Below are 10,774 nucleotides of genomic sequence, written 5' to 3'. Positions count from 1 at the left end.
CCTTGCAAACGCTTGCCATTAATTAGAAAAGTGTCTCGTATTTGTACTGCCATTAACAGAGCTCTAACGTGAAATGGGTAGACTCCACATGTCATAATACTTCGAGGTAAATGTCCAAATTTACTCATCTACTTTAATTTTGAGTTTTATTCATGATTTAAGCTTACCATCTGTTATATCCAGATTGAAGTTCAGTTCGGGATATGTCAAAAGGCAAAAAACGACTCTTTCTAGCAGCGGGGTAAGATTAGGCCCAAAAATATAATGAAGAAAAATGTTGCTAGAATTTGAACATTACAAGAGCACAATTTTTACTCTTCTCTTGATTAGGAAATATGCCTTGATGCACTCTCCCTAAACACTAGTTTGTCAATAGAATAAAATTTCCCAAAAAAAAAAAAAAAAAAATCAAACAGTTTCCTTCTCTCGAGCAAACTTTTTCTTCAAAAACTTTTTAAGAAAATGCTCGAATGGTGGCTTGGTCTTCCAGCAGCTCATTTCATATTTTGTCTATCCACTCTATTAAATGAAAAGTAACAAATACAACAGTAACTGCACCTCAATTCCTAACAAATTACTGCATGAATCTCTGCTTTATTTAAGTTCAATTCTTATCATCATCAAAAGAAACAAATTAAAAAAATAAAAATAAAAAAATCGCTGAAAAGCGAAGTTTGAAAATGATTGGTGATAGTGACTCTTCTAATTTCAGACTAGAACCAAAGAATGACATCTTTTAGAATGATCGAAAAATCAAATCAAAAGATTTTGTGTTTTCATTGAAAAAAAAACACATGAATGTAAACGTTTAGAACATGTCATTCTCCTCTAAACATTTCTACAAATTCAGATTATTGTATACGGCATAACCGGGGCAAAATATTTGGTTCCGTTGATGGAAGACCGGAGCAAGATATCACCTTTGAGGCACCCGAGATCGTCGCGATCATTATCACCTTAACAAATTTAGTTACCATGTACAACTCTAACTTTTGTACTATATATACAAAGGAAATCCTTTCATTAGGGCATCTGATTCTCATTTACTTCTACATCCTTATTTTTGTAATCACTCAAGTTCTCAAGTTACTTATAAGTTGTGTCTCGGGCATCAAGCCCATTGCTCCATACCGGATCAACTCACTGTGTTCTGCAATAACAATTTCAGGCTATCTCTTTTCTCGTTCTTTACATATCGTAGATTGCAAGTTTGAATTTAATTACTTAAATAATAGATTAAGCCACATATTCTTTAACCGCGTATAAATTCAATTGTTATCTTTTTAAGGGGTAAACACAGATAAATCGTTTGCAATTTTTCAATTTACCACCTTTTGGCTTTTTTGTAAATGTTCAGACTTTGTAGAGCTCATATAACTTTACTGATTTTTCTACAACTTTAATATAAGACCCTATTTGTTTGCAGTAGAGGTCAGAACCTGAGTTATTCAGATCTCAATCAATTGAAGAAATATATTTCTTTTTTGTTTTGCAATCATTTATTTGTTCTAAATAGTCTGATTCATTCTGTACAAATAACTTAAAGATTCATGTGACGATATCTGTTACAACAACTTTATCTAGGATCTGCAGAATAGTAAAGTGGTAAAGAATTGCAAATACAATGAGAATCTTATTGGCTAGGCAAGAATATATATGCCATAGTCTCATGTATTACCAATCCTCCTTTGGTTCATCCTTTAATATCAATATTAACACAACACTCCCAGTGTAATCCCACAAATGGGGTCTGGGGAGGGTAGTGTGCGCAGAACTTACGCCCTTCCTTATGAAGGTAGAAAGGTTGTATCCGATAGTCCCTTGGCTCAAGGAATATTAATATAGCAGTTCAAAAAATTGCCTATATCCCAAAATGAATTTGGTTTTATTGTGTAGAATCACATTTCCTAAACTAGATGAATGGTGTTGGTTTCAACAAGTAATGCCTCTACAGAGTCCCTTTAACACCGAGAATCAAGCCACGAGATGATGTCGTTTAGCACAGTAAGAATCCGGTCATCGGGTTCACCTTCAAGAATACAGTGATAGCCTCCTTCGTAGAGCTTAAGAGTTTTATCGCTGCTGGAAGACTTGTCATACAGAAACTGACTCACTCGAGGATCCGTCACTTTATCTGCAGCTCCATGAAGGATGAGCATCGGGGACGCCACCTGCAAGCGGAAATACATACAACTGTTAATTAATTTCTCGGATAAAACAGGAAAACGTGATAATGTTTCGTCAATAAACGTGGATTTATGTACTAACCTTTTCCACTTGTGATTCTATGTATTTTGTAGCATTTAAGAGTTCCACAGCAGTTTTCACGCGTGTTTTGTCAGAGTAAGAGATTACGTTGTAGGGAGCCTAAAAAAGAATGAAACAAGAACTAGCTTCAGCTAAACATGAATACATAGCTGTGCTAAGCATACTTTGAACATCAACGCGCATATCCATATAATTGGATTGATGGGGTCCTCATAGCTGCAGTAGGGACGGAGCCATAGTGCAGCTTATACGGGTTCAGCAGAACCCAATAGCTTTGGTCCAACCATGTATTTGGATTAAAAATCTACTTAATATGTACATAATATATCAAAAACCCAGTAAGCTGCCTTTTCTAAAATTTAGAACTCATAAACTCAAAATTGTAGCTCCACCCTGAGTTAGCAGGTCACAGATAGGACATCATGTTGAGGGTCGCATGGGGAATTCCAAAACAAAATGCTATAAGAACTCTAGATGGAGAAACAGTGAACAGGTGCATACAGAGTAAAGGAGTCTAATACATGCATATGGAGCTATATCAAATATCTAAGGAGACGAGACAAGGCTTGAAAGAGGACAATGGCTTTTTATCTTTGAAGGGTTTACCACAGATTAAAGGGTTGAGGCTATCATATGTTTTATCATGGCCGTGGATAGGAGTGGCAAATTCGCCCATGGAAATATGACCCGCCCATCCGCTCAAGTTTGGGTAGGTCAATGATCCCGCGCATTTAGATGGGCTGATCTGAACTAAATATTTCGCCTAAATTGACCCATCCTAAATCTTGTCAATTTTTTATTAATAATGAAAAAAAAAGTTTTATTAAGTAATTAAAACATTATTAAAAAACAAACAAAAAAATTAAAACTATGTAAGAGTTTGATGAGTTGGACATTGACTCGTTTAGCTCATCTTGACTCACCCTATCTCAACCCAAGTAACCTTTGGGCGGGTTATGAACTCAGCACATTTTGACCCTCCCAAATTCAGCCCGACCCGCTCATTTGAATCCCCCAGCCGTGGGCATTCTTTTCCTTTTTGCAACTACATACTAATCTTTGTTTCTTCTTCTCAAAATTCTGTGATCTCCATTATTATTTGTCCAAGCTAACTATGTAGGCAAATAGTTCTGTTTAAACAGAAGTTTAGAGCTGCCATCATTTGGCTAGTATTCTTCCTCACATAACTTAAAAGAGAGTAAATAGAGGCATTACCATTTGCCTTTTCTTGAACTCCCTGAATGCCAATTCCGCCAAATCTTTTGTAGGGACTATCTTTGCTTGTGGCATAATGTTAGACATAAAAATCAAGACTTTCTGCAGAATAACTGGTGGTGTCATGTCTTCTGCAATCTTAGCAGCAACAGAGGGTCAGCAAAATTATTGCATTAAGAAGGTTCAAATTCCAGAAACATGATACTTTGCAATATAAAATTTTTAAGAAGCACAGAATTCCGTGGCAATGCTCAGAGGAAACATAATTCCTTTCGACAATGAATCATCCAAAACTGATAATCTGACTTTTTTCTTGAACATGGTTTGTTAGGACAGACTATTCATTTCATATTTGTATAAATGGGGCCTAAAATGAGAAGCATTTTTCAGCACAACCTGGATACTTAGGGGAGAAAAAAGAATATATCTAACAAGCTGTTGCAATAAGCAAACCTTTCTCTAATTAAAGCGCCACATAGCAGAGAGAATAAATTATGAGAAATGCTAAGGAATGAAACAGAAAAAACAAAAAGAACAGTTGGTACCTAAAGGCTTTAAAATTCTTTTGGAGAGTATTTACACGGAGAATTTTGCATATTGGGAACAAGCATTTTCAGGACGGAAGAATGCATCTACTTGGAAAAAAAGTTTTACCAAAAACTGTAAACTCTGCACTCTTTGACACTGTTGAATATATTCAAGTGTAGAAATACTGAACTTGTTGAGAAAATCATTTCTACACATTTTAGTTTGATGAACAGAAATTTGAAAATTCTGAACTCTTAGGAGATAACGAAGAAACATGACAAATACATTGGTTCAGCTAAAAATAAATATGCTCAAGAAAGTGAGAAACATGGAAAATGGAAATGACGAAAATATAAGAAGTTAGATAGTCTAGCTAAAGATAGTATTACTTTGCACATTGGCGCAACAAGGACGATTCCATCCCATTGAAGTGGTTCCTTAAGAAGAGCTTTCAGAGCAATTGCACCTCCCATGGACTGCCCAAATATAAACAGGGGAAGCCCAGTAACTTCTGGCCTACCTGCACCATCACAATAGAAATTACTCATTATATTGTCACACGAGGAGAATCATGCTCTAACAAAAATTAGAATAAGCCGTGAATGAACCCCACTTGGGATTTAATAGACTTTTGCTTTTTTGCATTGTCCGAATGTTCGCAGCACACTAAATTGATGATTTCAATCATCATAGGAAATTAAGACAAAGCAAAAACATACTGCACCATACCTTTAATCTTCGCATATTGTTCATTGACATTGTCAACTATACCATCAAATTCAGGAATATATCCATGCAAACCATCAGAGAGACCAAAACCGGGATGGTCAATAGCATAGACAGCATAGCCAGCAGCCGCTATATACTTTGCAATACCTGAAAATCAATATATCAGACAAAAAGAATATAAAAGGCTACCACTTGGAATAAAATACAAAAACCAGTAATTAAGAGGCAGAGCAATCAATCTACTAGTGGCTCTGTAGTTAAAGAGATAATAACGAACCTTCAAAGAAGAAAGTGCAAGTATCACCATATCCGTGACAAAAGCACAAAGCACCTTTAATTCGTATTCCAGGCTTTGGCAACCAACTTTTACAGAAAATATGTTGGCCTTTCGAATTTGTTTCGTACCACTACAAAATGTACATATGTTATTATTCCAATAGAAGATATGCCTATCCATTTTACTAAATAGTATGATACAATAATTAACGATTAAGAACAAGAGAAAATGGCCTCTTCTGCACAAATTTCCATCAAACAGAAAAATCTAACTGGCAAGAACAATTAACAATTTACAACTCAATGCTCCATATATGTCCATAATTCTAAAAGAATAACCCATTGCTATTATATATAATAAGCCTTGATGAGTTCAATGGAGTTCAGTTACATATTTTTGGCAGGGTATTTAGTACTTCTATCAAGACACTGTTAACCTTCTTTTTTTCTGGATAAGTATTTAGATATCTCATTAAAGATACCTTGAAGATGTACTGATAAATCAACGGGGCATGACTAATTAAAAGAAGTGTTATAACAACCCAAAACTTGGAAACTAAAACCCTAGAAAAGACATGCTCTCAACAACTCATCCTGATTTCACTGCATACCTTTTAAGATAAAATGTTTTACTCCAACAAATAAGACTATTTATCATCATCAATTAAAACCAAAAGAAGAGTAACCGGATTCCATAGTTGTTATAGTATCGACTACACTTCAAAGCTTCTTCTCCTGACCTGCATTCCATTTTATCCCTCTGTGACTCTGTTCCTCATTTTACAAAATCCATTTTCAATTAGCTAATTTTGACTTCATCCTTCATTCAAATCGACGTCATTCCAATGAAATATAGGTAAAAAGTAACTGAGGCGATTAATATGTAATCAACTCCAATGACATTTCACAACAGAGCAAAACAGAACCACATAGCTAAAATCAAGATTTGCAAAAACACTTAGCTGATCTTTTAACATCTGTCCAAACCTCGGTGAACAGAGTTACCCGGTACCTATGCTGGTAAAAGCTAACAGGTACCAAGAGGAATTAGTCAGGTGTGTGTAAGCTGGCCTAGACACCACGGTTATAAAAAAAGAAAAAAGACCCTGACACTTCATCTAGGAAGACTTACTCAAATATAGTGTAAAAATCTTGTGTACAAGCCATGAAGCAAATTGGAGTAATTCCCAAAAGTACACAATAGTACTAAAACTAGAGTATATTACTCCCCCATCCCAATTTATTTGACTGCATTCGAATTTCGAGAGTCAAGCGAGTTGTTCTTTGATAATTAATTATTATGACTTAATAGCACTTTTTTACGTAGTTTCCAAATATATAATTTTATTTTAAAAAATTTAAACATTCTACGTTCAAACACACGGGCAAAATTTAAAAATTTGAATCTCAAAAAACAAAAGTTTCACATAAATCGGAACGGAGCAGAGGGAGTTTAAATAAATTGATGAAGTAAAATACCTCCTCTAATCTAATATCAGCTGGAGCCATCTGCATAAACCCCATAAAGTAAAGAACCAAAAAAAAATTAGGAATAAAAAAAAAAAAAAATCAAGAAACACTAATTTCAACATGATTAAGACAAAACCAACCTTAAACAAGATATGATCAAGCTGTTGTTGTGCAGTAACAAAAGCTGATCGAACCCTTCTTCTAGCAGGAGCATGATCTAAATTTTGTGAAGCAATTTCGTTTAAAGCTTCACTAATCCCTTCAATTCTTGGTTTCTTTAGGACCATAGTAATTGTTCTACACTTAGTCTCTGAAGTTGAAACTTGTGTTTTCCAATTCCATTTGTGTTGGAGAATAATGGGTTGATTAATTTTCCGGTGAATAAGTGAGTTTTCCGGTTGTAAAGACGGTAAGAAAGTTGAAGTTAGTGTAAGGTCCATTTGTAAACTGATTAATGATCATACTGACATACAGAGTGGAAATCTGTGTACTTTTAAAGAATTTAAAAAGTGTCACTAAGCCGACAGGGGAATAGTCAATTCACGTTTTCTCTTACGATTAACAACAAAAACGTGAGATTTGACTACTTGTGAAAAAGTTTAGTAATTTTTTTTTATTTTTCTTAAATCTAGCTTGTTGGATTCCGATGCAATGACAGATCTCGAAGTTCATATTAAAATAGAACTCCCTCGGTTTCATAACTGTGCTTTTACTGACTTACCCGTTAATTAAATGCTTAAAAAGGAAAAAATAATTAATAAATTTTAATTATTTAAATAAGGGCAATTTTGAAAAAGTCTGCCTAAAATATACTTAAAATACTAAAACATCACTAATTTTGAAAAAAATTATAAAATCTAAAAAATCACTTATTATAGAATGGAGAGAGTAATACAGTAAGACACCAACCAGTGACGGCCTGACGAGTTAGGATTTTCACTTGTAGATACTGGGTTCCTCAGTTGAATTTTATTTGTCATGTATATTAAAAATAGATATTCATTTTTTACTTGTTCAGTTTGAAAAACAAGAGATAATTTATCATTTTATACTTATTTTACCCTTTAATTTATCATTTTATACTTATTTTACCCCATTATCATTTATTGAGTTGAAAATCTCAAAAAATTATTAGTGGTAGCACACTTTTTAAAATATGTGTGATTGATTTCAATTACTAGATGATTTAGTAATAATTAGGGGGTGATCTAGGTGTCTCAAGTCAATACAAAACTTGTCAAAATGAATGGAGGAAGTATAAACATTCGAAAAAGTTAAAGGATTCAACATCTAATATGTACGAATAAAAATTAATTTTGATTTTATATATAGAGTGTAACTTTTTGAAGAAAGGATTCTGATGGATCCCCTTGCGCTCCTTAGCTACGCTCATATTAGTTGAATTCAGGATTTAGAGCCCGTTTGAATTGACTTATAGGTTGCTGAAAACAGCTTATAAGCTGTTTTCAGTTTTTTTGAATGTTTGGCTGACCAGCTTATAAGCCATTTTGTGCTTAAAATAAGCCTAAAAAATAATTGGGCCCGTTTGGCTTAGCTTATCTAAAGCAACTTATAAGCTGCTTTTTTTAAGCCCATCCAAACAAGCTCTTAAACTCTATCGATACAATCCTTAAAATTCTTAGCATTGAACTCGTTGAATATTTAAAGTTATAAATAAGTTCATATATACTATTTGTTGTAAGTTTAATTAATTTTAGACATAAATTTACATTTGCATCGAAAGTATTAGATTCATATAGACCTATAGCCTGTTTGGCTAAACTTTTAAAATCAACTTATTTTGAAAAGTGTTTTTTTTTCAAAAGTACTTTTGGGCAATTAATTTTAAAAGCACTTTTGAGCAGCAATTAATGTTTAGTCAAGCTTTTAAAAAGTGTTTCTACTTGTATATTTCTCAAAAATACTTTTCAAGAAAAAAATACTTTTGGGCAAAAACTATTTTTTTTAGCTTCTGAAAAATTATTTCTGCTACTTCCCAAAAACACTTATTTTTTCCCAAAAGCTTAACCAAATATCTCACTTTTAAAAAAAAAATAAACACTTTTGGAGAAAAATAAGCTTAGCCAAATAGGCTACTGGTATCACAAGGCTACATCTGCCTCTATTCGACCTTAGTTCAAAGTAATCATAGTAATGTGTTTTGAATACTGAGTGGCAAAGAAAACATATGCTTTGAATGCTTCTCTTTGTCACTTAATATATCAATTATGTCACTGATCGATGAGCGAATTCTGAATAGTGACATCTTTTTTTTTATGGACGGAATATGTTTCTACTTTCTAGTTACATGATTGAAAATCTAGAAGTAAGAAACTTTGGTCTTCTACTATGAATGTCGCATCATGGTATTATTTTTGGACGGAATGAGAGGTTGAAAAGGCGGTCTGTTCCAATTTTGTGATGCTCCGACCATTAGCAGATTAGCAAAATTACATTGATTAATTAAGAGTTAAACTCCACATATAGTACGAAAAGCACTTTCACGGAATGATAGTTCTAATTGGAAACGAATATCATAATTTTGATTATTTGTGTATATTTATTTAGCATCTAGTATGCATGTGCCAATTAATCTAATTTCACACAGTCTAAAAGACTCGTGAAGGAGACAACGCTTTCTATCTTGTTTTTCTACTTCTAAGAATTAAAAAAACCAGATGAAGCCCGTCCATCGCTTCCCACACTTTAAAGGTAAAATCATTTGTTTTATTTAATACCATAGGCACCTGTCACGAGGAATAGTTGTTTAATCCGTAGATTCCTTTCGCCTCCATCCCAAATTCACCAAAGGATGGGGTTAACTCGAGTTTCAATTTTTTAATTATTTTTTATATATATATAATAAATTTTAATTTACTTTTGGGCTTCTCCTTGTGTTAACACTGAGAAAACAGAACGCGGATAATCTGTATATAATCTCAATACAAATAAGATCGTGCAAAACGTTGCAAAGTTCCTTTCTAGATAAGATCATATCCACGTTAGTACAAAAAGTGATTTCTCCACTATACATCTTTTGAGTCAAGATTGATATGCACCATAAAACATTTCAAACACGACATTTGAATGTTCTTGAGAAAAGAAGGTTGGAGAAAGTGAGATGCATTCTAGCAAGTTTAAAAAAATAATAACTTTGCATCGTTTCTTTGAAAGAAAGGAAAAATAACGATTTTGGTCCTTGTGTTATTGTAATATTCTACTTTTGGTCTTATATTGTAATATTCTACTTTTGGTCTTAAATATTACTCCATGTGTAAGCATATTTGAACTTTATGTTAATTGGACAGTTTCAATCCAATCCTAACAAGTTGATGTTATGATCCACCCGTTGGATCAACATGTTTTAATAAGGTCAAAATTAGTGAAGAGAAAGTAAACACTTCGCATGCATAATTTTTTACTTATTAAATACTCCCTGCATTCACTTTTATAGGTCATGAGAGTCAAACTACTTGAATTTTGACTAATATTTTAAAATGTGTTTTTCATCATATTAATATGAGAAAAAGTGTAATTTATAGTATTTTTTGAACATCTAAATTTGAATTTTAAAATATTAAATTAATCAAATTTAATTTAATTCCTAAAATTAATCAAATTGACTCTTGAAAAGTAAAATATAACAAGTAAAAGTGAACTGAGGGGATAGATAATACGGGTGAATTTCATTTGTTAGATGTTCACGTTATCAACGAGAAAGAAAAATCAGTCAACTTTCAAACTTTTTGGAAAATTATTTGACTTCCATCTGATTTCTGTAGGGCATATTTAAAACAACAATTCAAATGTCCCAACTACCCGTAACATGATACTACTATATAGAAGAGCCAAAGCAGGACGATCAATGGCAAGTCATAAAATCTATTCACTCTGTTTATTTTCACTTGTCCATTTTTGATTTTTCACGCCGTTTAAGAAATAATAAATAAAGTGTATATTTTACCATGATGCCCATATTAATTGCTATATAATGGTATTGGTTTTGGAAAATGATTTGAAATGAACAATTAATGTTAAGGGTAAAACAGAATTTTTTTTTATCTTATCTTGATATGTGAAAAAATGACAAGTAAAAATGAAAATCTATTTTAGGAATAGTGGATAAGTAAAAGTGAACGGAGGGAGTAACATCTTTAAGGGCATAGTTGTAATTATGTCATCAATTGTTATAATGAAATTTTTCTCTAGAATCAAGAGCCACAAAAGGGTTTTATTTTTTTATTATTTTTTTTTAGCACCTTCGGGTGTGGTTGAGTTGGTTTGAGGG

The 10,774-nt window shown here is 32.9% G+C and overlaps 1 protein-coding gene across 2 annotated transcripts; it reads right to left on the bottom strand.

The window, feature by feature from the left end:
- Positions 1-1,476: 1,476 nt before the first annotated feature.
- On the bottom strand, positions 1,477-7,138 carry LOC132641765 (caffeoylshikimate esterase-like). Of its 2 annotated transcripts, XM_060358849.1 has the most exons (8): positions 6,627-7,138; positions 6,496-6,525; positions 5,018-5,147; positions 4,741-4,887; positions 4,401-4,531; positions 3,484-3,621; positions 2,269-2,367; positions 1,477-2,171 (listed from the first exon to the last, which is right to left on the bottom strand). In XM_060358849.1, exons 1-8 carry the CDS (start codon positions 6,924-6,926, stop codon positions 1,962-1,964), a joined length of 1,185 nt encoding a protein of 394 aa, XP_060214832.1. In that variant the 5' UTR covers positions 6,927-7,138; the 3' UTR covers positions 1,477-1,961. The 2 variants fall into 2 exon arrangements, with proteins under 2 accessions (XP_060214832.1, XP_060214833.1); XM_060358850.1 differs by lacking the exon at positions 6,496-6,525.
- Between the last annotated feature and the right edge of the window lie 3,636 nt (positions 7,139-10,774).

The sequence above is a fragment of the Lycium barbarum genome, chromosome 5, assembly GCF_019175385.1.
Source record: "Lycium barbarum isolate Lr01 chromosome 5, ASM1917538v2, whole genome shotgun sequence".
Lineage (NCBI taxonomy): Eukaryota > Viridiplantae > Streptophyta > Magnoliopsida > Solanales > Solanaceae > Lycium > Lycium barbarum.
Note: the sequence above shows the minus strand (reverse complement) of the source record. Positions and strands in the feature narration are given on the sequence as shown.

What these genes read in the sequence shown, in the direction of transcription:
- LOC132641765 (XM_060358849.1), bottom strand. Translation starts at nt 6,926, where the DNA reads ATGGACCTTACACTAACTTCAACTTTCTTACCGTCTTTACAACCGGAA. An exon ending in TTGATCATATCTTGTTTAAG is followed by an intron (nt 6,526 to 6,626) that starts GTTGGTTTTGTC and finishes GGGTTTATGCAG; the next exon opens with ATGGCTCCAGCTGATATTAG. An exon ending in TAGAATCACAAGTGGAAAAG is followed by an intron (nt 2,172 to 2,268) that starts GTTAGTACATAA and finishes TTCCGCTTGCAG; the next exon opens with GTGGCGTCCCCGATGCTCAT.